General features: G+C 48.0%; 4 protein-coding genes; 2 read left to right on the top strand and 2 right to left on the bottom strand.

The window, feature by feature from the left end:
• The first annotated feature begins 6,603 nt into the window (after window positions 1-6,603).
• GSTUM_00005832001 (uncharacterized protein) lies at window positions 6,604-9,851 on the top strand. XM_002837942.2 has 7 exons: window positions 6,604-6,850; window positions 6,966-7,093; window positions 7,157-7,655; window positions 7,711-8,176; window positions 8,473-8,771; window positions 8,985-9,436; window positions 9,581-9,851. The coding sequence occupies exons 2-7, from the start codon at window positions 6,977-6,979 to the stop codon at window positions 9,755-9,757; spliced, it is 2,010 nt and encodes a 669-aa protein (XP_002837988.1). The 5' UTR covers window positions 6,604-6,850; window positions 6,966-6,976; the 3' UTR covers window positions 9,758-9,851.
• Window positions 9,852-13,866: 4,015 nt separating this feature from the next.
• GSTUM_00005831001 (uncharacterized protein) lies at window positions 13,867-14,969 on the top strand (the record flags this gene model as incomplete). XM_002837941.2 has 1 exon in its annotated part: window positions 13,867-14,969. Exon 1 carries the CDS (start codon window positions 14,625-14,627, stop codon window positions 14,967-14,969), a length of 345 nt encoding a protein of 114 aa, XP_002837987.1. The 5' UTR covers window positions 13,867-14,624.
• Window positions 14,970-20,968: 5,999 nt separating this feature from the next.
• GSTUM_00005830001 (uncharacterized protein) lies at window positions 20,969-21,184 on the bottom strand (the record flags this gene model as incomplete). XM_002837940.2 has 1 exon in its annotated part: window positions 20,969-21,184. One exon carries the CDS (start codon window positions 21,182-21,184, stop codon window positions 21,071-21,073), a length of 114 nt encoding a protein of 37 aa, XP_002837986.1. The 3' UTR covers window positions 20,969-21,070.
• A 59-nt stretch (window positions 21,185-21,243) lies between these two features.
• On the bottom strand, window positions 21,244-23,871 carry GSTUM_00005829001 (uncharacterized protein). XM_002837939.2 has 7 exons: window positions 23,446-23,871; window positions 23,336-23,365; window positions 22,225-22,389; window positions 22,117-22,172; window positions 22,033-22,063; window positions 21,799-21,968; window positions 21,244-21,526 (listed from the first exon to the last, which is right to left on the bottom strand). The coding sequence occupies exons 1-7, from the start codon at window positions 23,686-23,688 to the stop codon at window positions 21,463-21,465; spliced, it is 759 nt and encodes a 252-aa protein (XP_002837985.1). The 5' UTR covers window positions 23,689-23,871; the 3' UTR covers window positions 21,244-21,462.
• Window positions 23,872-25,634: the final 1,763 nt, after the last annotated feature.

The raw sequence follows: 25,634 nt of genomic DNA, 5'->3' as shown, positions 1-25,634 counted from the left end.
ATCTGGTGGGAAATATAGTAAGTTATGATACTGTAATTGTAAGGAAGTGCAGCAGAGGAGGTATGATGGTTAGCAAGTGTGCGTAATGTCTGGGTCTTTTTACTCGTCTTCTTCTTCTTTCCAATTTCCATTATCCGAGTGAGCCGCAGAAGTCGTGCCCTGTATCATGCTCGAGTAGGGTACCGGTCTTGCGCTGACTTGCACGAGTACTGTGCCTGTACAAGTACTTGTACTAGTACTCGAAGGTACCAGTGCAGTACCGGCTCTGTACCGGTGCACAGTCCTCACCATGACCACGACAAAACTGGGCGGGAGCCGAACAAGGATTGGTAATGGGTAATTTTTCGTTACCCTACTTTAACCATTTCCGCTCCTGCCCAGTAAAATACCCCTTGTTCGCTCGCCATCCGCCCGGTTTGTGGTGGGTAAGGTCAGGACTGCGTTCAAGCTCTGCGCGTGCCCATTATCCTCCCCATTCCTTGCCGCCATTCCACTATACAAAAAACCCACGGGCGGAGCCGAAGGATCCTGATACTGTAGCAAGCAGCACTTCCCTACAACACCAGCCCCCCCCATCCATCACCACCACCAGGTACCAGGCACCATCAAGACCCGGTTCGCTTGATATCATTCATCCCCCTACCCGCCCCGATACAATAAATAGGTGGAAAGGAAAAGAAAAAGAAAAAAACTCGACCACCACACCAACAAACAGTAACGTAACAGAAATCCGATATCAACCTTCCTCCTTCCCTAGCCTTCCGGGCCGCTTGCGCATCCGCGTGGGTTGTTTCTCTTCTTTCTTCTTTCTTTTTCTTCCCCCCCGTCTTCCCCGCCAAGTGCGGACTGGTGTTTTGGCGGTAACTCGTGCCGCACCAGTCCCGAATTCACTCGAGCCTGAATTGTGCTGCTGCCGATGGGGGTATATCATTGTATCACTACCGGCGCCGGCACAGCGTTGGTGCTGGTGCTAAAAGTGTTTTTGGTTGCGCCGGGGAGTTGAACAACGGTTCCAGCCCTATCCATGGTGGAAGATGGGTGATATCATACTACTGGTATCATACCCGTGCTACGAGTTTGGGCTACAGTGTATGTGGTGTCGTCTTGCACTGGTTTACTGTTCAGTATGATATTGTGCAAGGCGACGGGACCCGGGAACCAAAACAGCAGAAAAAATAAAAGAAAGGTAAAATTTACCCGTTAACGACACTCCGTTTACTCCAACCGAGTTTTCAATAGGTTAAACCATCGGCGTTTACCTAATAATTATATCATATAACGTTCCATACGTGCAGTGCTTGTATCATAGGAAAAAATGAGAGTCGAGGTTGATAATGGGTTCAACCCCCCCCCCCCGGTTACTCGAGTACACATTTCACATGCTAAGCTTTCCCCTGCATTTCCCTGCATATCGCGGGCCCGCTTGTTGCCCCCTCTCTTTCTCGCCATCCTTACCTCCCTCCCTCCACACCTTCCGCCCGCCACGGTGTCCATCCATGATTTAGTGTGCGCTCCGAGTCAGCCCCGTCCGGAATATAGTAATTGCTTCCCCGATGCATCACTCATCGAAACACACAGCGGACTATTCGCCGCTACCTTGATAGTGTATAGTGCGGTACTGTGCTGTACTTGAGTAGCGAGATCTCAGCCTTGAGTGTGGTACTATGCGAATAACGCAGACTTTTTTTTTTTACAGTACTTTCTCGCTTTGTCACGTTGGCGGCTAACCTCCTAGACTCCCCGAAGTATGACAAGTTTGCGCGATCGATAGGCTTATTATTTGAAGAGGGGGGAATAATATCCCATTGGTTGATTGGACTTTACCCAATTACGAGATGGGCTGTGTGATTTTGTCATTTTTCTCAACCTCATTCCAATATTACTGTACAGCACGGAATAGTGCCCTCAAAAAATTGGAGGATTTAATGGGGGGAGGGGAGGAGGGGAATAAGGAAAAAGCGTGGCACTGTACGGTACTATACGGCACAGTACAGCACAGTCCGCTCGGTATGTGGAATATCGTAGCGTAAGAATTTCTCAGCAAGCCCTGCCCCCCCCCCCCACTCCGTCGCGAAGGAAGAACGAAAGAAGTATCTCCATTCGAAAGCACGCTTCACATCACAGCACTCTTACATCCAAGCACGCATGCTCTCCACCGCGCTATAGCGGCACCGTACGAGCACCGTATGATACTCTGCCCACCACCATACGTACCGATACTTACCACTGGAAGGTTAACGACTCACAACACGACATCCCGGAAACAGACACTACCGCCCCCTCTCTCCTTCTCCCTCTCTCCCTCAAGCTAGTGTCCAAGCAGGAAATGCGAGCAATCAACGGACGAAAGGGATCGACCAAACCCTTGGCATCCACCGAATAAATTAATGAAAGAAGAAATCCAAATACCCATCGAAAGGTACGCATCAGGGTTAGGTGTCGAGAGGAACATCCCCCACCGCCACAGCTGACAGGATATGAAATGATAAGCCACCCACCTCCCTATCACGAGCGGGCGCGCAAGCCTAGGTTAACTCTACCAAACTCAACGAGGGAGGGAGAATGAATGAATGAATGAAAAAGTGAAAAAGTGAAGGAAAAAAAGCACGTTGCCGCAAAGGCAAAAACACTCTGTCGACCAGGAAAAATCTTGGGTCAGAAATGTTGAGTGTGTGTAGCGGTAGTTGAGGAATGGTGTGACGGGCGGGTCTAGGGCCCGGGCGCTTCTCCATCCACCTTCTCGATTGAAGCTGTTCCCCGAGGGCAGATATTTTTCCCCCCCTCTGGTTTCGTGGGGCTTGATTCTGGGAGTGGTGGCAGTGGGTTAGTAGGGTTGGGTTCGGATGGGATAGGATGCTATGATAATATATTATGACGGGAACAAAACGGATGGGAAATTTTACTGGAAGAGAATGAAAGGAACCAACCCCACAACATGAAAGGGGGAAAAGGGAAAAGGAAAAGGAAAAGGGAAAAAAAAAAAAAAGGGATAGAAAAAGGGATGATGGACGACGGGGCAGGCAAAAGCAAACAAGCAAAAAAGGAGGGGAATAAAAATAAAATAAAAAACAAAGGATATAGATAAAAATAAAAACATTGAAAACCTTATCCATAGGCTGGACTGGGGTTGGAATACTGGTATGATATGTGCAGTGCTTGGGCGAAGTCTGAAGCTTTGATTCAGAATTCCCCGCGTCTAGTTGCTTCCCTTGCCTGCGAGAAAATGCACCGCCGTAGGACTTCCAGGGAGATCAGTCAGGTAGTGAGAGCACCAGTGCTCGAGCAGTGTTGCATATCGCGAGTGGAAGAGTAATCATCCTTCGGGTCACAGAAGACAGTCACTCCTTGACATTTTCCCCCAGAGGACCCTTACTCGATGTACGGTATCCTTGAAGACCTTACAATACTCGAGTACAGTATTGCACCATGCCATGTCCTCCCCCTCCGGGTTTCCACACAAAATGCGCAAGCCACCACAAATATGCACGACAAATTTTGCTCTTCAAACAGTAATCGGGTGGGGGAGGTTCGCAGAGAATTTGACACAATGTTATAAAATTGCTAATTTTGTTTTTTTTATTTGTTTTTCTGGATATCATACTTGTACTGGCAGTAGGTAAACGAAGGTGTTATGGTAGCGGGCACGCTTGCCAAATGGGGGTTCCCCACGAATTGTCAGTCTTGGCAGTATTTTTGAGATTGTCCGCCACAACTCTGGCACTCAATTTTTTTAGAATAGCTTCGGCAACCTGGCCATCGGTTATGTGAATCTCCGGGCCAAGTTGCGCCATCTAAAAAAGATCGCTGGACTTTTCTGAGCTTATGATTCAGCAGTGAGCAGGCGCCTATTGGGAATGGGCATTTCATAAGGAAAAACCCGGTGGGGGCCAATTTCTTTTGTCGCCAAGATCGTACTCTTTCCCATTGAGTACAAGTACGAGTACGGTATGCCTCGGTGCGTAAGCGCGTCTAAGCAATGCAATATCAAGTGTTGCAGGCATTTTGTAAAATTTTACCGCCCAGAGAAAAAGAAAGTAGTTCAAAGTGAAACCTGTAAAAGAGAGGCTTGGTACGGCAGTTCACCAACACAAAATACGCCACCTGCACCTTGCATCTACGAGCAGTGTCGACTTGCTCCACCTCGTCACCGCTTTAGACTACCATAGTGTCCTCCATGAACAACCAACCACTCAGCTCAAAAAACACTCCGACTACACTCATACCCAGCTACCCCGACCTTTCTTCAATTACCCCTGGTGCACCAATTAGCGTCATACCTTGAAATCCGGGAAGAGAAAACTCATCTAAAAAATTGCTAGGGTCGGTCTCATGCGAGACACGACCCTTATCACCCCCACCATATCACCCCCACCAGCACCAGCCCCAGCGAAGCCACCTCGATCTGCCTTCATCCCCTACGGTAATCTCCCTCGTCTCCACACACATGATTGCCATCACTTTTTCTGCGACATATCTCAATTCGCAGACTCCCAGAAGTCTGCTCACTCCAGAGAAGAAGGATGAGTGCGGACGAGCACGGAGCTCTGACTTGCACATGTGTGTGTCCCGTTCATCCAGCTCCTCTGGCACTTGCAAGAATATGGTGGAGACAGATGGCTAGTGGTTGAGGGTGGAGAGAAGATACGAGGGGACTATCAGTGGATCATAGGTAGGTAACATCACCATCTCCGATCATTTATTTGAACCCACGTCACACAAAACCTCTTTTGGTCGTCTCTCCTACCCACATCTGCTCTCTCCTACATCTCGAGATATTCACGGCGGTGCCCGTCATTCCTCAAAACGTATGTCCCGCATCTTTTGACCAAGGGCCAAAAAGAACATTATTAGATAATGGTTCTCGTCATATCCAATGCAGTGCCAGGCTCTTATGAGACTCCGTATGTAATAGCAGAACCCCCAGGGATGTCTTTGTTTCCTCTTCGACCCACTGGTGAGCCGAAGGCGCGGACAAAAGCCGACGTCCAGAAAGCCGCGTAGAATGGTATGGTTCGGCCCTCTCGACAGGTTCCCGGGGGAACATGGAGGGATACTGGGCCTATGTCGGTGCTTGCCATAGCAACTGAGTGTTGGCAATTAACGCAGACGGCTAGGTCTATCACTTGCGAGAACTGATGAAGACGTCAAGTCTCGATCAGGTGAAGGGGGCGGGTATAGATCGAGAGGATGACCACGATGAAAGGAAAGATCGGGGATAAGCCGTACTTTGCAAACACAAAGTACAGACGGACTTGAAGGAATTGCAGCATGAAGTTTGATATGCGAGACTTCCCATTCCGGAGCGTGACGACATGCCATTTTATTAACAATCGGGGTTTGCTTCCGTATGTGATCACGAGAAGGTTCGCTATGTATGCAGTGTTTCCACATGTGCAGTACAGTGCCGACGATAGCCTTCGAGGAAATTTCATGCATCTATTCAATCGAATAGATATGAAAGAGGCAAAACCTGATGTCCGTTTGTAGGGCAATTGCAGTCCGAGTCGTGCTCATAGAGAAGCCAAGCCTTCACATACAATCTCTGTCGGGATCACTGATTAACAATGGCCGTCAAGCCTCCTCACCGCCGATCTCAACCCCCAAAGCCCCAGCACCAGTAAGTCTCAGAGACGACAAAAGCCGTACAAAGAAACTGCCCTCACAGACCATACATTCAACCGAGGCGGAAATGTATCTAGAGCCAAGCCCAATGGAAGCACTCAAAGCCAAGCCCGAAAAGATCAGACGGCGGGCACCCCACATGTAGGCAATCTGCGAAACACATGACTAAAAACTTAGGGTTAAGTTCCGACACCGCGAGTGAAAATAGTCAACAAAGCAAGCTCAACACCGAGTTCATTTCCCATTGACGACAAACGGCCGGAAATTGATCGAGGAGAATGCCAGGACGTAAACTTTTCTCAAGAAACGAATTCCTTGCCGGGGTATCGAGAAACCATAGGGGGGGTTGGACTGCGTTATTATGTAATTGTCTCAAAGGAGACGAGTCGAAGAGCGACGGCGCCACAGGAATAAGAACAAGTAACACGGGAACTGAATTTTTGGTAATGGAGATGAGGTAAGGCGACCGAGAGATTTAGGTTGGAAAACAGAGGTAAGCCAGAGAGAGACAAGAGAATAATGTAGGTGGAATAGGGATGATCGATTGGATGATGAAGTGGCAGAATATGGTCCGGTGGTGATGATATGCGGGTTGTGTACAAGTAAAGTAGAAAGGGGGGAAGAAGGGAAGAAAGTAGAGAAGATGAAGTGGGAGAACGCGTCCCAATGGTTGTCACGCGTCTCTCGAGTGGAATAACTTTGTGACTTGGAGTGACCGGGACGCGGGAACTAACCATCTATAGCCTAGTGCAAGCCATTGCACAACCGTTAGGGTCCAGTGACTCGACTGGCGTTCCTGTTGTATGATACCGGTACCCTTCATGAGGTGACCTTTGAGTGTGGCCTGTGCACAGCTTGGTCCCTGTGTGGCTAGTGATGTGCGGGGCATGGGTGTCAGCCTCATTCTCCTCCGTGATAACCCTGGAGGGAAAAGTTGACCACGCAACACAAAATTGACTCGCTCACCATTGCGTCTCTGTAGCAGCCCAGTCGCGATATAGAGGTCTTTAGCTTTTCACCCGGGGAACCTCTAAAATTTCCATCGTCCCCTCATCCGATGTTATATCGGGATTAGAATTACACGGAATCCATCATTCACCTCGTCAACCCATCTGATTCGCCATCTCCTCCTCTGCGCTTTACTCTCTACCTTCTACTCTATCCACCCCCCCCCCCCCCCCCACCTTGCCACCTTCCCCTTTACTTGCGCTTCCAAGTTACCAACGTTGTTAGTCGCATTCCCACCCACTTCCTACAACACTTATCTATCTCATCGAGGCTCCTGACACTTCCCCCGTCACAACCACAACTTATAACGTACTGTGTCTTACCCTTTCTTCCAGGTTACCGGACCATGGATGCCCACCAGCCAACAGATCCTGGTGCGCCTATCTGGTACATCGGTAATCATCTTCCGACCCCGGATCTCACGATAAGTGGCCAGACCCTGGAAAATGAGGCCGTTCAAGGCGTAAGTCACCATTATGCTTCAAGCTCTTCTTGACAGACTCCCAATATTGACGCCTTGAACTAGTATGATATGATCACCACATTCATAACCAATAACAATTTCCGTTCTCGTATTAACCAGGTACTATCGAACGCTGCAGCAGAGAAGAGAACACACATAAAAATTGATTCCCTCGATGCTGAGGAGGTCACAGTTCACCCTGGTGATCACATATCACAAGTCATTGGCTTTGCTTCTCCATGGTTGGAATTTGACTCAGATGATCCACTCGTCTCTCATGTTTCAAAACAGGCTTTGCTCTACGAACTTGATTATGCCGGATTTTGCGGCATTGGTAATGTGGTAATTCCTGGGCCCCGTAAGAAGGAAAACATCCTGCAGTTCGCGGAGGTTATCAATACGGCGCTATCAGTCAGCGGCTACGCGCACCTACCGATCCTTTTACCGCTGGCTGAAAATCCCTCTAGTGTGGCTGAAGGAGACAAGTATGATGAGTTTTCTGCTTGGGATACATGGAACACAATCAGGACAGTATGCAAATACAACTCTCGGCTGTCTTTAGGTGTGCACTGCTCAAATCAAATCGTCTGTCTATATTGCTCATTGATTGCGTACAGCACTTCAGATTCCCGCAGAATTGCCCACCCTTCACGCAATGAATCGCTGGTTTGCTGAGCCTATACGCGTCATCCTGTTGTCCTCGTCGACCTTTAGCCCTAATCCAACAGGATACCCTGCTCTTTCTAAGCTTCACCAATCTCTATTGACCAAATATACAAAGCAGCGCCCAGCACCCTATATTTTACTATCAGATCAGCAGGTGGCTACGAATGAAAAGATCCGGTATGACCCGCTATCATATCTGGTTTACCTTAGGCATCTGCAAAAGAACCAGCCTCCACAATCGATAGTGGAGAAATATGGTTCTGGATATCAAGACTATCTCCAGACCCCGCTTCAACCATTGTCTGATAATCTTGAGAGTATCACTTATGAAGTGTTTGAGAAGGATCCGGTCAAGTATGATCAATATGAGAAGGCCATTAAATTGGCACTTGACGCAAGAGATGCCGCAAGTAACACGTTAGTTTTCCCTATCCTCGTACTTTTTAGTTTTTGATTGTTACACGCCTTTTTGCTGGGTTATTATCCAATATGTGATCATACCAATGCTCCTTGCGATATTGCCTGTGTCTCACTCGGGCGGTTATCTGAGTTCTAATCGCTCCCGCTTGTTTGCACACCAATCTGTCGAGCTCCGAGGCCCCAAGCACTGTCCGCATTTTCTATGCCATTTCCATGTTCGCCTTGTTTTCACCCCGTCCGTGGTCAGGATGAAAAGCTAACTTTTGTCCTTCTGCTTCTCTCTCTCTATGCAGCGTCGTGGCGGTAGTTGGTGCAGGTCGTGGGCCCCTTGTGTCCCGAGCCCTGCGAGCCGCCCAGGCTTCTGGCAGGGCGATCATGCTCTTTGCTATCGAGAAGAATCCAAACGCCTACGTGCACCTTCTTCGGCATAACCGGGACTCGTGGAATGGCCAGGTTACTGTGATTAAGAGTGATATGCGATCGTGGAATCCACCTTTTGTTGTAGATATCCTGATATCAGAGCTCCTTGGGAGTTTTGGCGATAACGAGCTAAGTCCCGAATGTCTGGATGGGGTTCAAAGAGTTTTAAACCGTAAGTTACAATTCCTTAGATACCCCGCTTCCCCTGTAGCGTTCTCTATATTTAGCCCCTTCATTCTTCGCGTCCTTAGGAGGGGGGTAGGATGAATAACAAGGGTGGATATCATCACCGAGAAGCGGTAGTTTTCTATTCAAGTTTTTTATTGAACTTAATTCATTATTTGGGCAGATGCTCCGCTGAACGCCTCGCTTACGCTATGACCAGCATCTGGAGGAATCTCAATCCCTGTCTCATATTCAGCCCATTTTACACCAATCATGGCGCCTAAAATCCATGCTGACATATCCTCGCGGAAGAACGATTCCGACGCGGCCGAGACGCCGTACGTCGTCATGTTGCAATCATTTGAGATACTCGCTGAACAGGAGCACATTCACCGAGCCTGGGAATTCACACACCCTCTACCGCCCAACGTGCTAAGCGATTCCGCTGCCCTTGGTGGGGGTCTAATCGGGCTCGGCGATGGGGGAAATGATCACAACGCCAGAAAGTGCAAGGCCACGTTTAAAGTGCCCAGGAGGGGGGTCATGCATGGGCTTGCGGGGTACTTTGAGAGCGTGTTGTACGGCGATGTGGAGCTTAGCACGAGACCGGACACAATTGACATGAAGTCCAAGGATATGATCAGTTGGTTCCCAATCTTTTTCCCGTTTAAGGTACGTAAAATATGACTTTATCTTCTCCGTAGGATTTGCCCGCTATCATGTCAGGGGCCTAGACAAGGTCCACTGCTTGCTTGCTTCTGATAGCGGCTCCTCTCGGTCCGTGGATAAGCGTTAACACGGGATGAAACAAACTAGACTCCGCTACACCTTCCAGACAATTGCGAACTTGACGTTTGCATCTGGCGACAGACCAGTGAACGCAAGGTGTGGTACGAATGGGTTGCTGAGGCCTTTACTCGCAACGGGGGCCATAGATACCGCCTTGGAGCTACTGACCTTCACTCCAGTAAACAGAATGGCTGTCTGATGTAGATTAGTACTCTACCCTGCTTTGGTTCTGCCTGAATTTCATCTTTTTTCGTGGCAAATATACCAATGCATCGATAATGTTCTTTTGCTTTGACAACAATTATAGTGACAACCTCTATGTTGCGTGTGGTGCCGGATTTGTGTGCCTGTGTATTCGTTTGTGCGCTGTGGCCACCGAGTACAAATGTCAGGCGGAGGCGCACCCCACAGCGAGCGCATCCGCATTGTATCATGCCAAAATTTCCCCATTCGCAACACCCTCACCGACTCACGTGAACTGACTTGGTGTACCAACTGCGCTCTTAGTTCTAGACCTAGCCTCTCGACCTCTTCCTCCCTTCATGAAACACCAGACTCGATTGAACTGAGCTGCTCCTGCGGTAGTATATATCCCCCCCTCAGCGGTGCCCCACTCCATCGTGCACAATATGTTGCTGGAGGAACCGCAATGATTCGGCCAGGGCGAATGGCAGTTATAGAAAGTTCTTTATTACACAGACTAAATCTCAGCTAACTTTACGCAGAGATAAGGTAGCACTATGGAAAAGCATGATAAACAACTGAGAATGACTTGCCTCACCAAAGCAGTTCCCAAATCCTCATATGTTAGGCCGCAGTCCTATTTCCGTCGTCCTAATCCCTTGCATGGGTTTAGGTTACCCTTTGTCCCTATCCTTGCCTGCCTCGTTTCCCAACCACCAAAAAAACGGAGACATGATAGGCTAGCCTGAGGTATGATAAACGATTCATCCATCCTTCCCTACAAACAGTGATGCCAAAAAAAAGTTGGACCCATCGAACCAATTATCCCTTACTGGGTCACAGATCTGTTATTGCTCTGTGCAACCCCCCCCCCCGCGCCAAGAGCAGAAATAATTTAAGCGCCGCCCGGACAACTCCGCCATCACAAAAACTCACTCGAGTCTGGGCTGCCGGTCCTTTACTCCGCTCGATAGCGCGCTTTAGCTTTGCTGGAAATTCCGAAAAATGTCTCCCATCATCGTATCGTATCGTATCGTATCGTGTTGTACGTGCAAGGGTTCATTATCCCTAGGGTCTACGATTTAATCAATCAATTACATACCCACGCTACATTCATCCATCCATCCACTGGGTCCTCCTCCGCACGTGCGAGCAAGCGAGGGTAGAGGGTATGATATGCAATGGGCACACAGCAGTGGGGAACGCATCAGGGTGGGTCCGATGTAACGTGATGCAACCTGAGACCGGCTTCCCCGACAAACAATCATATCATACTAGTACTCTCTCGTACATACTCCGAAGGATGGGTTCATCGGCGGGGAAAAAAAAATTGCTATCTCCGAATTAATTATCAATGTTTGCACTTTTCCCCCCCTGTTTGCTCTTGTCCGCAGCCCAGCCCAGCCCAGCCCAGCCCAGCCCAGCCCGGGAGTGGGCGAGATCCATCCATCGCGGGGAGCAAAAGCAAGGTGAATGGAAAGGCTCTTGATGAAACATTCAGTTTATGGACAATCGGTTCGGAGAACATATCCTGGGGAGCCTCCTTTTTTCTTTTCTTTTTCCCCCTCCTTTCTTTTTCCCCTTTCCGCTTCCTGGATGGAAGAGGGGGGATCTACGTGACGTAAGAGGGAGAGGGGGGAGATCTTGCGGGCGGGCGGGCGTCAGAATGCTTTGCCGTGGTGACACCTTGTCGTGTCATATACCTGACCTTTGGATTTAACTGGAGTTCACGGTGGAGACGTATTAACTTATTCCACCGTCCACACGTGGGGATTCATTCGGTCGTCGGTCACGGGTGATTTGCACTTAGACTAAGGGGTCTCCGTCGGGTCGAGGGAGACCTTGGAATAAGAAGCGAAAGAAGGAAGGGAAAGGTATATATTCCAGCGACGGCATCAGGGGAAGACGGATTTGCCTCGGGCTTTCAGACAACACGAGCCGACATGTGCTGTGCGCGCTTTTCTTTCTTTCTTTCTTTCTTTTTTGATATCTCATCATACTGGTACTTGTGCACGTGTGGAGGCTAGTGGGGGTTTAAGTTGGCTGAGGGTCTACGAGTAGAGCACTCGTAATATCGGTACATATCATACCGGTATCTTAAAATAGGGTGGCCGCGGGTCTTCTCCATTGACGACCTACGGTACTTACCTGCCAAGACTTCTCCCATTCTCGTGCCGTTACAGCGCGAGCAGTGAGGGTTTGCATTTCTGCATTTCCTTTGTCTCTTCCCCCCCCTTTTTTTCTCCACTTTCACCCCTACACAGAGAAAGGCGCGCAGGAAGAAAAGAAAGCAAAGCAGAGAAAATGTTTGGTATAGCACCGCGCTGTAACGAACCCCCAAGCGCAAAAGAGGCGGGGTTACACGCAACGGAGAAAAAACGGGGCACTGTGCAACCGATGATCGACGTGGAGCGGGGGGCGTCCTCGAGCTCGAGCTGGGGCTTCACATGATACTCTACGCTATATACTCTACCGGTGCTAGAAGGGAGGATAATGGCATGTGCTTTCCGTGGGGGCCTTACTGGTCCTGTGGTGCGGGTATCACTGGTTTGGGGATGGGAGGGTGAGGTCGATCAACGGGATACCGTAAATGAACTCTACTCGTGCTTTTTCATGGAACCGAGTTGGGGGGTGCATTGATGGCGTTGTTGACAAGGTATTGCTCTTATATAAGATTTCACGGGTCGACTACGAGCACGAGTATGGATGGCAGCATCGGTCAAGTGCCGGACCTGGGACCAACTCAGTGCGAAGTATCATACTGTATCATAAGTTGACTTATGATACTCGCACGGAATCCCAAACTCACAAATTCAGGTAAATTACGATATGATAATCGATGCGATAAGGCAAATACAGCCCACTCCGATGATAATACCAAAATTCACCCCCATATATACCTCTCCCCCGCAACCCACCAAGTCACTGCATCATGTCGTAGTCCACCGCCACTGCCACCGTTACACCAAACCTCGAGAACCCCGTCTGACTTATCAATCATGGGATCCCTCTGCTAAAGGCTAGATTCTTCCGCCATTCTCGATCCAGATGGGCCCGGGGAAGTGTAACAGCAGCAATAACTTACTGTACCGCTGCGCCCTCATAATTTATGTATGTATGCATGTCTGAAAATGCGGATGCAAATGCATCCCCATCCTTCAAATCCAATAGGGGAACAGGTTGAGGGAGGGGATAATCAATTGATTGCGGTATGCAAAGTACAATACTCGAGTACAGCCGCGTCCTTCCAGGTGCCCCCTCATCCCTTAGGGATGTTTTGTTGATCCTCACTTTCTTTCTTACGATTCGGTGGAGCAAATTGTGATAAAAGCTTACAATATTCTTGGAGGCATGTACGGAAACAGTTACCTACTGTAAGGGCTCTTCTTGCCGTTGTCTTGCTGTTGATAGGTATAGCTACTGAGGTGCAAGGAAGGGTATCATGTGAGAACTATACAGATGTGGCTGCACTGCTGATGTGTAAATTAGAGTACTGTAATAAATGATATTACAGAGCCTCGAGCCTTGAAAATTTGGAGGAAGGAGAAAAAAAGAAAGAAAAAAAAAAAAAAAAGTCATGAGTTCGTCAAGTCCCCGTCGTTGCTGTCCTTGTCGTTGGAAATCTGAATGCTGCTGGTGGCGGGGGCTGATAGGGGGGTATAATATCGTGCTTGTCAAGTTATATTGGAGTCAAGCTTTGTAAGTTGATGTGGGGGTGTCAAGGAGTGGGAGTGAGCGAGTCAAGCAGCTGTGGGAAAAGAAAAAGAAAAAGACCTTATCGGTCATGACCTGCGGGGACTCTTTTTTTTTTTTTTTTTTTTTTTTTGGGAGAAAGAAAGAAGCTCTCCCCCTACAAGGTTTGCAAGTATGTGCAAGTAAAACTTCAGAGGGAAACATCCGTCTCATTAGTCTTTCTTTGCATGAACTTTGTTACAGCCATCATTTTTCTTTTTCTTTTCTTACTCTCATCCTTATTCCTCACCTTGATTCACAAGAGTGAAGCCTGAGCCCTGCTCGCGCCGTTTTGAGCTAGGATCGCAAAGTTATGATTCCCGTAATATTATTATCCTTTTCGGAATATTGTGATATGATAATGGATTTTTACTTTTTCTCTCTCTCTCTCCACCACTACAACTTTGTACCCTCACTCACCATACAGGTATGAATGATATGCACCCGCCGCAATGCACACACAATGTCATCCACGCATCCAATAGGATGCCATCAGTACGTTATTCTCCGCCCTTCAATTTCTCAAACCGCTGCGGGACCTGCCCGTCCCTGTGGCATGGGGTGTCGTGGATGGGAGGAAGAAAATTTTTGATAAAGGAGAAGAAAATATACAATCTCGACCTCGGTTTCATCGCCCGCGCGATAGGGCGTGGAGTGTCAGAAAAGATTTGGATGAATGAATGGATGAACGAATCCCCGCCTATTCATCCACCCATCTATCGCAATATCATACCGGAAAATTGGTTTTGGCTTTGGGTTTGTCCGATTGGCTGAGCTATTCCTCTACCACCCCCTGGCCTGTGTTCCCCTTGATTTTTATTTTATTTTATTTTAAATCTATTTTATTTTTGTTTCCTTGACACGCTCACCGGTAGACTAGGTTTGTTTCTGCACTGTGTTGCCGACCGGTACTGCGCAGAGTAACCATTTTTGGTATTTTTCTCCGACTCGGGATCGCCGCAGGAGGAGCCTTGATCTTCGATTAACGGCCCATTGGAGTGGGGTGGAGCCGTGGGAGGGAGCATGATTCCAACCCAATCCAATACCATGCTTCACTTGGGTACTGGGCACACCCAGTGATGTAGCTTGTATGTTGACTTCAGGCAAGTTGGGTCAGGCTAATTGCGGGGATCGCAGTTGATTGGGAGGGGAGGAAATGTATCTCTCCCGTCCCAGTCGTCGCAGCCTATTGTCCTTGCCTCTCAGCACCGTTTTGAAGGGCGAAGCATTTCAGGGATCGATCGGAATGTCTCCTTTTTTACTTTTTGCTTGCGCATCTTTGGGCTATCGTAAGTTATGGATTGTCTCCTCTTTTCTCTTGCGCGGAGAGTTACGTTGCTATAAAGTGCTGCCACTTGTGTGTAGGTTCATGCGTGTTATACCGCTGGTGGACCCCGTACCTACTCGACTTTCCTCACGCACGAGCGCAAGTACGATGGAAACACAGCCGGGGATTGTAGCCCACCTACTATACTATACTTGTACTCTACTCGTACTGTGAAGCACGGTACTTTTTCTATATTGTGTAAGTTATCTCATCAACAAACTACCCTGCCCAAAACCTTCACTCCTTGTCCCCTGAACTACACCATGTAGCCCGGGTTGAATCTGGGAAGTCGTCCGTGAGCCACAAATGCCACCGGAGAAAAAGCGTTAGGGAGGGAGGGGATTTGGTTGTCCCGAGGCCTTGACCTATATCGTCTATATTTAAAGATGAAAATCTTTCCTTCCATCTGATCATCTCAAGCTTCAGGGGTCTGAAGCATCATCTGGGGCGGGACAGTGGGCAGGGGGGGAATATGCCTTGTTTTTATTCTTCTCTTTTTCGTGGCCGACCAGGTGACTAGCCACCAAACCTACAGCTCAATTTGATGATTTTATTTTCAACGATTTATTGGGGTTACGCAATTTAATATCTTCCTATATTAAATTCCTTGGATATTTGACAGGATATCCTTCCCCCATAATATTATCATAATAATAAATGAATAAGCTGTGCCTAAACGATCCTGATTCACTCGCCGGGTATCTCTCTGCTTGCATGTGGTGGTAGCTGAAGAATACTATCTCTGCGGAGCTTTTCTTTTTCTTTTTCTTTCTCTTGCTCCGGCCGGAGAACACAGCATCATGTGCGTCGTGTCCGTATGATACGCTGCGTTACGCTACCATCCATCAGGCAAGTCATAGAAGAGATATAAAACAAAAGCGAGAATTTTTCTTTTCTTTCGATCTCAAGGTTTCCCAATGAAGGACGAAATAATCAGAATAAATGAATGAACAAATTTCCGACAACCAGATTTTCAAGGTTCTCGAGTGCTGAAAAGGCATTGGCATATTCGGTAGCACAATGAATTGCCTCTCCTCCAGCTGGGGGGGGGAAGAGCGGGTGCTCGCATGTTACTAGATTTAGCAATTTATTTGAGAAGACGCGCTGGGCAAGAGCTGAAAACGGCATACAATGGTTTTCCTGCAACTATCAGGATCCATCCGCGCAGAGTACCATGCAACGCTATGACTGGACTTCCTCACAGTTTTTCCATTTCCTTCGCGAAGGAAGGAAGGAAGGGAAAAGAGACGGCGGGGACGAATGCCTTACTCGAGTGATCAATAATGATCTTCACCGGGGGTCATACCTCACTATGTACAGTACTATACGGACATGCTCCTTCGTGCAACCATGTGTGCTCCCACCCCTACCCCCCAACGGGAGAACGCATCTCCGTCATGGGTTTCAAAAGGTCTGCTGGGAGTCCGTGCCCAGCTGAGGGAGGAGAAGTGTCTTGCAAAAGGTCCTTGGTCCTTGCGGCGGTGGTCGAAGCGCTTGATGTCCCGGAGGAATGTTGGACGAAACCCACTTCCCACTACTATGCGCTGGAAGCGGGGCTTTTTCAATGCTACGCTACGCACGCATACACCTCCCTACTCGTGCGTGCGTGCGTGCGTGCGTTCGTGTGACTGCGCTGGGCTGGACATGCGGGCACAACATTGGACACTTCATCTCCTTTGTTGCCGGTACTCTGCGGGGTCTTACACGAGTGATTGTTCATGAGGAGTTTATCTGTAAGTGGCGAAGAAAGAAAGAAAAAGAGTGAGAAAGGGAGTGACATTGCATTGCAGAGCTTTTTTATTTCACCTTCCGAAAGAATTATCCATTCATTTCCCGTTGCGGCTTTAGGAAGGGAGAGATCTGTGATATGATATCATACCCAATGCCTTGGGTTGACACCTGCGTTGTCGTCGATTCCGGGGGTTATTGGATTAACCCCACCACGGAATCTCAGCGCATGGCGGGTAAAGAGGAAGGGAAGAAAAAACTTTGGGACTAAGAATTCTTTCCTATCCGGGAAGCCTTTAAATTATTTGTCACCACTCCTGCTGTTAGTTGGAGGTCCTGCACGCAGAGGGCTCCCCCCCCAATTCGCGCCCTTTCATTTACGCGGAGAGGGGGGTGGGGTCGGTATCGATTAGCTGGCACATCCAGATAGATCTGGGTGGCTTGGGTCTTCCCACCAACGGCGTCGATTCCAGGGAGTCCCCGTCGTGGAGGAAAGGGGCCACAGTATGTGGATGATTGGTGGTTTCGGTGGGGCCATCAGAGGTCTTCAATGGCTACGGGTCGGGTATGGGCTAGCACTTGATCGGTGAGCGATGGGGGGGTTCCACTACCCGCTAAATGAATGCTCGAGTGACTGGTTGTGCCTATGCGTTGGGTACTGTAGTGCTGCTACGATACTATGTTGCTAACCCTTGTCCGGGAATCTTGCTAGAACTGACTTAGCCGCACGAGCTAGTCCTGAAGAATGCTTGGATATTGAGTTATGATGCCCTAGTAATAGCGATAGGATTTCTCCCTTTCAACCAATTGGCCTGCTACCCGGGTTTGATCTGGCGTCGTACCTGTTGGACGTATGCCGGTTCGGAGGTGCCAGGGAAATACAAATATAAATTATTGAAGTACCTGCTGAGCAATCGCAGCGAACGAAATAGACGTGCTAGCTTGTGTTGAGTGGATTACACAGCTGATTTTACTTTGTCTTTCATTCTGGGATTTGTTGTTGACTGGAGCCGGTGAATGTCTGGATCTACTTGAGCAGAGGAGCCACGTCTAAAACGGAAAAGGGAGATATGGAAGAATTGGGTGGCGGTAGGAGGAGGAGTAAGGTACTGGTTACCCACCTTTTTCTCTCTCTCCTTAGGACCTACGATGCCACTACATAACTGTTCCGGGCCCAAACGAGCGTGGGTTCATCGATGCTCACTCGCCCCCACCGTCACTCGTTCGAGTACCGTAACGGAATTCCCTCAAAAGTGAGATGGGAATTTCGAACTTGAGTTCTTGTGCTAAGCGGTTAGGACGCCCATCTGATCGAGAGTCGTTCAGGTACCGTCATGGTGGATTGTTCCTCACCGACAAAAAACCGACATATATCTCATCTCAGGAGACGAATATATATAATATTATATATATACAACTCCCCTCCTGACATATGCGCTGCATTCCCCTTCAAACCAGGCTGTTCTCTGAGATTTCAAGCGGACCATGGAAATACCGCGCCGCATCCACTGTGGAACAATATCAGCCTCAGTTTGTTGTCGAGCGTAATTTGGTGGATAGGTGGTAGAAACGAGTACTGTACTCGTGCTTCAAGGAATAGATGAATTCCATGAGGTTGTCTTTGCCCATTTTAGTTGAGCAGCGCGATTCCCTCCCTCCTCGTATAGAGCGGGTGATTTTAATTCAAGCTATAAAGCTAAAGTTGAGTAGCAGTCGAGACACACCCCTCTGGCTGGCTTTCGAGAAATGTGAGGGAGAATGGCACTGCCAAGGAATTATTATAACCCCAAGATAGTACTGCAAATTAGACGGGTATTTTACCCTTTTCGATAACCACACGATGTCACTCGATATAAAACATCCTGGGAAAGGTTAGAATTATCGGTCCGAAAACACTACTTTTTGCGATACCGTTCTTTCTCCAGACACAGCGAGGGTCCCGGCTCGTCTTGTGGGTTGTGTGGGTGGTTTTTATAAACAGCAGTTGAAAGAATTCTGTACGTGCGCAGTTAGTGCTCGTTGTGCCGGGTGCAAGCTTTGTCGGGAAAACATTGTACCATTAAATTAGGCAGTGATATTTATCATGCTCTAGTGAGGCCTTTCTATCGTACATGTGCCTCCAACAAACGGACAAAATGAATGCCGGAATTGTCCTGCTGAACAGTTCCGACTCGTCCAGAGCTCCTCCTAAATTCTACAACCTTTGTCCCAGTCGCATCCTCTTTCTCCGGCGCCTTCTCTCTTTTTTGTCTAGTAGCGGGTGCTCCAGAAGTGGAAATTTCTCTCCCGATATAGTAGCATTGACCTTCGCTTTAACTTTCAGTCTGCCTTCAATTGCCCCCCCAACAACCACGGATACCTCCTTGAAAACCGGCTTCCGGCCCTCTTCGGGGCCTCGGTAGCAGCCTCTCCCAGGTCCTTCCTGTTCGCTTCCTGGTTTTCTGTTGCATGCTCACCTTCACCCTTCCCCGGTCGTGCCCATTTCGGTGGGCTCGGCCATTCCTTCTCGCCCCGTCGCCGGTAACTTACACCCTCCTCTCTGGACCATCCCATCCCCTCCTCTTCCCCCGGCACGCTTAGATCCTGAGGTCCATTGTGCCGCCTCAGGGGGGCAGGACGCTGACTCTAGGCGCGCGCTTCCGGCGGTCTCGATCCGTGATGGCGCCTTCGCAGGGCTCTGAGTGGTGCTACTTCTGAGTCATGAGTCTGCGGGCCCATGTCTCCTTGATTACTAGGAAGAGGGAGGAAAGGCCCATGTTCCCCTCTGGGGCCGTATCGGAATGGTAGATGTCGTGGTGGTGGCGGTGGTGGTGTCTAAGGCTATGGGGATGCCAAGTTCTTTAATAAACGGGGAGCAAGTCGTGGATTGTCCATGGCTGGGAAGGGCTATTAGGTAGTATCGGAAGGAGAATAGAGATGGGAATGAAACTAGTCGCGTCGTCGCCGTTCTCGAGAACAAGCCTACCGTATCTTTAGGATTGCCCAAAAGCTTGACATGGTTCTTCCTGGGCCGTGACAGCGTCTCCTCCTTCCCTTCAAATACTCCCTTCGTGCGCAAAATCACGACAGCATGCCCATCCGCCTGATCCTTCAATCCCAGTGAACCCAGCAGCAGCTAAGAGTGGTAGCCCAAACCTCTGATGGAGGCCTCGACAACCCCCTCCGCGGGCTTCTCGACTGTGCGAATCGCCCTGAGTGTGCCGTCAACCGGCGACCATACTCCATCGCCAACCTCCCCGCCTAAGCCAAGGGTTCTCTGGCAAGATCGCGGGGGAACAACCATATTGTGCGTGACTGGCGAACGGAAACGTATCACTCGATATCTGCAGAAGCTTGATATCGCACTTTTCGTCCCATTTGATCAAATTGCAGAGATCCTAGGGATTCGTGAGATAGAGTGACTCGGCATGGGCTTGGCCGAAGGAAGCTTGCTTTAAGATGACATCTATCCGGTGGGCTCCGGGGCGAGGAACTGGAAGGTCGGAGGATCTGAGGTATGATATGATATAGGTATTTAAGCGTGCCTAATTCTCTCCCCATCAGCTTTCTGCCCTCAAGAATTGGACAACAAACAAATCCCCACCTTCCATTCCAAAGAATCGGCACATAATCGCTATCGGCCGCAGGAAGCTTTCTCGCTGCCACTCCAGTGCCACTGGATTTGGAGATGGGGTTTTTTTTTAACCCTCTTCCCCTTCCCCTGCTCCCCCCAAACTACCCTCTTCATTAATAGTCTCTCCCTCCGAAAAGCTCGGAATCCTCCCCTTTGGGGGGGAAGGAAGGGCTCCGGAGCATCACGCTCTTTCTCTTCGCCATCGCGCAGAATCCTAGTTGCCCCGTCCAAACAGATCCCTCCTGGGGTGAACGGAATCCTTAGCAAGTGGTGATCGGAATAGAATGAATACTTGACACGGCAAGACAGCAAGACAGCGTACAAAAAACCCAATACAACAAAAGTAAACGTAAAAACACTTCCCTCCCCTCTGCTGCAATGTGGCGGTGGTCTGGGAAAGAAGCTCTAAGGGAGGAGCACGGCTTAAGAGGGGTGCCCCAGCCTGTTCGCCCACCGTAAATTCTTGGTTCTTGATAAACCTAATTCTGGTTCCTTAGGCAAGATTGCCTGTCTAAAACTTCCCCCAATGTCATAGATTGGTGATGCTCATCGAGCCGACCTAACATGGATGAGTTGGGACATGATACTAGTTTGGTGATTTTATGGTGAACCGACCGTACTCGAGTATTGTTATACGGCGGCTTGAGTACTAGGCTACTAGTGCAGAGGATAGTACGGGAAGCTAAGTTTGGACGTCAATAAAAATTAAATAGAGATAATCTACAAGTACGGTGCAGTACTGTATAAAAAATAACGTTCAATCCGTAACAATCTACAGTACAATACTTGTATCAGCAGCTAGATATAAAATCGACAAAAAACTGCAATGAACTTGGTTTGGATATTATATTTGAATTTTAGCACCATCCTAGTATGACAGCTCTTCGCCAACACCCAATGCAGTGCTTCCCATGAACCTCCCTGGGAGCTCAGACTAAACCCAAGAAAGCAAAAAAAGTGAGAAAATTTTTCGTAGACGTATGAGGGAGCCGGGAGCGCAATAACTACTGTCAGAAGATGAACCATTACCGCTTCCCCACAGGTCCATACCTAAATTTCAAAAGGAAAGGGACGAATGAAAAGCAAAAAAGGAAAAGAGCCAGCGAGTACCAAGAAAATAACTGCATTGAATGCGAATAGTGTAGTCGTCCTCCACGTGGGAACACTAAGTAGAACCAAGCAAATAGAACAATACAAAGGAAAACCGAATCCAGACTTGTTATCCCAACCTTTTCCACATCCTTGACAATGAACAAGCTGACCTAGCAATGAAAAAAAAGAGGCCATTCCCCAGCAATGCTAGATAAAAAGCCCAAAACTAACTGATTAAACGTTTACCCAAACCCTCCCGAAACATTGCCATACCTTGTCATCGACGACGTTCGATTTACTGTTCCATGAGCATCCAGAATCAGCTTATTATTCCCCATAACCTCGCAGGCCCCGACATAGTAACTACTGATGCGATTGTTTGGCTTGGATCAATGAACGCCGGTTCTTGCAAGGGAAAACTGAAGGACTGCTTGAAAAGCGGGTGACTCGCTTCAGCCGATACCAAACGCAACGCGAACCAGGTGAGAAGATCGAGTAGAAGAACCCCAGACCATTGATCGTGTCGAACATAAAACAAAGAAAAAAGGATTGTAATCAAGGTGTACCAACCAAAACATCATCGTCCATACCGATATCACCACCATTGGTGGCTTGGGTAGTATTATTGGCTGGTGTGTTTCCAGTATTGCCGCCATCGAAGTAGTCGGCCATATCAGCGTCGAGCTCATCTGCAGTCTTCTTCTTTTCTCTGCCAGGGCGCCCAGCGCCAGCACGCCCACCTCCACGACGAGACTTACCAGCGCGAGCTGGCTTGGAAGTAGCCGGCTTAGGCTTGTTGTTAACGGTTTTGGCTCCAGGGAGGGGCTTGGGAGCTCTAGGTAAAGTTAGAATAAGGACTAAACGACAAATAAACCAAGGCTACTGTACCCAATACGGTCGGCAAAGTTAGAAGATGGCGCGTTGGGATCAACGACGAGCTCAACCTGTCATCTATATTAGTAATTGCGTCTTCATCAAGAATTTTTCGTAGCCTACCTTCATAGGTCTTCTATCAACTTCAACCCCGTTGTATTTCTGAGCGGCCGTGGCAGCATCGGAGGATCTAGAGAACTCAACCGTGGCAATGCCACGAGAGTGGCCGTTGGGGCCATAAGTAATAACACAACGTTTGATCGGGCCGACAACTTTGGTGAAGTATTCCTTTAACGCAAGAAAGCTATTGTTAGAATAGGTTGCCCCAGAAAAGATCCCATATCCGCTCGCAGAAATATTTAGGCGATTGGAGAAGAAAAAAGTGCTGTTGTAAGAAGCATGCGGATGGGAGGAAGGGGATGCATGCAACAAAGCTACGGAAACCGGAGCGAGCCTTGAGCCAACAAGCGTCCCAAGATGCTGCAAGAAAACTGTAAGTGACTCCAAATTGCAACCGTAGCGAACGACGATGTATGGCCCTGAATAGTAGATGCCGTTGAGACCCGACAAGCTTGACGTCCTAGTTGAAAACACAAAGAAAAACGAGACCTGACAACCTGCAGAACATGATGTGTCTTTCAAGAAACGCTGAGCATGCGACGCCTGAACTTTGGGTTTCATGTGCTTCCTCAGGTGCCTTCCAAGTGATACAACCTCTCCCGATCCGAGTCCAATCGATGTAAGCTGCTAGTAAATGCTCTCGATCTTTCATCGTTTCGTTCCTCAAGGGTAAATCAAATGGGTGCGCGCCAAGCCTCACCAACAGGGCCTCATTTTGAGATGAGTTTGACTTTTGGATCATCTTTGCCCTGAAACAGTGATGACAAACATCGAAATAGATAATTGCCAAAAGGTCGGCGCCTGAATGAAAACAGGGGGGAAAAAAAATTCTTGCCAGTGTTTATGAAATGCACACCCACACCAGAAGGAAATTAGACGTCAAAGCGCCCGATCAGGAGCCACATCATCGTTCGCTTTGCACGGATTTGGAATCGAGTCGCAGTTTAAGGCAGAAGTATCAGAAGGGGGTATACACGGTCTTCATCCTCAATCGATCATCCTCAAAATCGAAGAGCTTGGAAGAGTTGAAGCTTGTTGCCCGCTCCGGCTCCGTAGCGTTCGTGCTTCATCCCCAACACATGCTGCTATGACTTCGTTCTGCAAGTCAACATACCTTGATCATCGCCTCAGAAACATCGAAGGGCTATTTGAAAAATTATTAGTCGATGACACGAGAAACACGTGGTGTAAAAAAATAACAGTGAAAATCAAGAAATGACTCACCAGGTTGGAAACAATAATCTTTGACGCAGTAACCTTGCCCGAAGGCCCAGTAGGGACATTGCTAGAGGTCTTCGAAGTGTTTTGGGTAACGGCGACATTGGCCTTGTGGGCGGCGGCTCTCTGAGAGCGTTTGCGAATACCACCGGCAGAAGCGTTGGAAGCACCTCCCTTTCCGCCGCGGCGAGAACCACGGGGACGCTCAGCAAGAATCTCGTCGAGGGACTGGTCAAGTTTGGAAGTCATGGTGATTGAGGTTGGAGTAAAAAAAAAAAAAGGTTGGAGCTGAGGGAGGTGAGCAGGAGTTCGCGGTTTATTTTGAGTTTCTGGCGCGGGACAGAAGACGAAGCTTTCAGATTACGATGAGGAAAGTAAGAAAAGGTGGGTAGAGTGGGGATGCACGAAGAGGCGGTTTGTCTTGTTGCTGGTGAAGGCAGGAAGAGAGGAAATAAGGAAGGGACGAAGAAAAGGGCGTTGGTGTTGTTGATGTGTTGATGTGGGAAGGTGATGAGGAGGATGGAGGGGGAGGAAGACGGGGCAGAGGAAAACGAAGGGCAGGGAGGGAAAAGGAGAGATGGCGGCTGAGGCAAGCGACTGGCGAGCCACTTAGAAGACAAGTATCAAGTGTGACTAAGCAAACGCTCAGCCACGCAACACACCAGCTGAGTCGAGCTGGTGTCATAGAATTACAAAAACACTGATTTATGATGCCATGAAAGATAGACTACGGTATCACAATACGAGTGCTCCTCATCATTCTTTCCCCTTTCTATGCATAAGATCGTGAGTGGATGAGTTCTTTGAGTTCCTCATGAGTTCTATCATAATAATAATATTATGTACGAGTACTTTATTCTGCCACCGCCACAACGAGGATCATACAAACTACCGGGTGGAAAGTCTTGGCACTCCCCCACTGCACAGACAATTCAATTCAAATGAAAGATTGTGAACGCAAAAACAGAAAGAAAATAAAATTTTAAGAGATATGTAAAATGAAAGAAGGAAAGCCAGTAATTCCATCACCACTTTGTATGTCTCCCATTTGCGTGCAAAACCTCCCTAATTTGCTCCAGTATTGAGTAAATCCAGTGGTCAAGTACACTCTGTAGAATTTGTTCCCACTCATCCTGTGCGGCTTGGCTGAGCTCCTCTTCAGTTTGGGGGTGAAAGTATCATTGCCTGAATTGCTTCCATAGCCTTTGCTTGAGCGCATTCTCAATGGGATTGAGATCAGGTGATGAGGCTGGCCAAGATAATATCTGTATCCTACTTTGAGCAAGAAAGTGGCTGATTTTCTTTGCTCAATGCGGTCCAGCACCATCCTGCATGAAGTGTAGCCCATGAGGCTCTCCCTGAAGCCTCTCCCAATATGGAATAAGATACAGTATCAGAACCTCATTCCTATATTGAGTAGCATTTAGTCCACCTCGATCTCTCTCTCTTTCATACTCCTCAGGCCTACAGTGACGAAGGAATATGAACAGGATACAACTTCCATAGGAATAAGCAGCTCAAAAGCTTATATCAAATCGCCTGGAGTAAAATGTTGGCTGGATATATTGGGGCTAAAGAGAAGTTCTATGACGGCGGCATATAAGTAATAGTCCTAATCTTAAACCAACTTCAATTCGAACCTCATCACATCAGATGATCTTCCTCCAATCTTCTTTCTTCCATTTCCTCTTCTTCAAACACCATATCCTCCTCTTTATCATAGCCTTCTTGCTCAACCAAAAATTTCTCTTTATCAGGAAAACTCCAAATTTTAACTCCCTTAATACTGTAACTGGTATGGGTACTTGGTTATTGGTTTTGTTTTATGTTTTGTTTTAAGTATTGCTTTGATACTTGGTTTGTTTTAAGTATCGTTTGATACTTGGTTTTGTTTTATATTTTGTTTTAAGTATCGCTTTGATACTTGGTTTGTTTTAAGTATCGTTTGATACTTGGTTTTGTTTTATGTTTTGTTTTAAGTATCGCTTTGATACTTGGTTTGTTTTGAGTATCGTTTGATACTTGGTTTTGTTTTATATTGTGTTTTAAGTATCGCTTTGATACTTGGTTTTGTTTTATGTTTTGTTTTAAGTATCGCTTTGATACTTGGTTTGTTTTAAGTATCGTTTGATACTTGGTTTTGTTTTATGTTTTATTTTTAAGTATCGCTTTGATACTTAATTTGTTTTAACAAA

Source organism: Tuber melanosporum (genome assembly GCF_000151645.1).
Source record: "Tuber melanosporum whole genome shotgun sequence assembly, scaffold_21, strain Mel28".
Taxonomy (NCBI): domain Eukaryota; kingdom Fungi; phylum Ascomycota; class Pezizomycetes; order Pezizales; family Tuberaceae; genus Tuber; species Tuber melanosporum.
The sequence above is the reverse complement of the archived record's forward strand: the minus strand, read 5'-3'. Positions and strand labels throughout refer to the sequence as shown.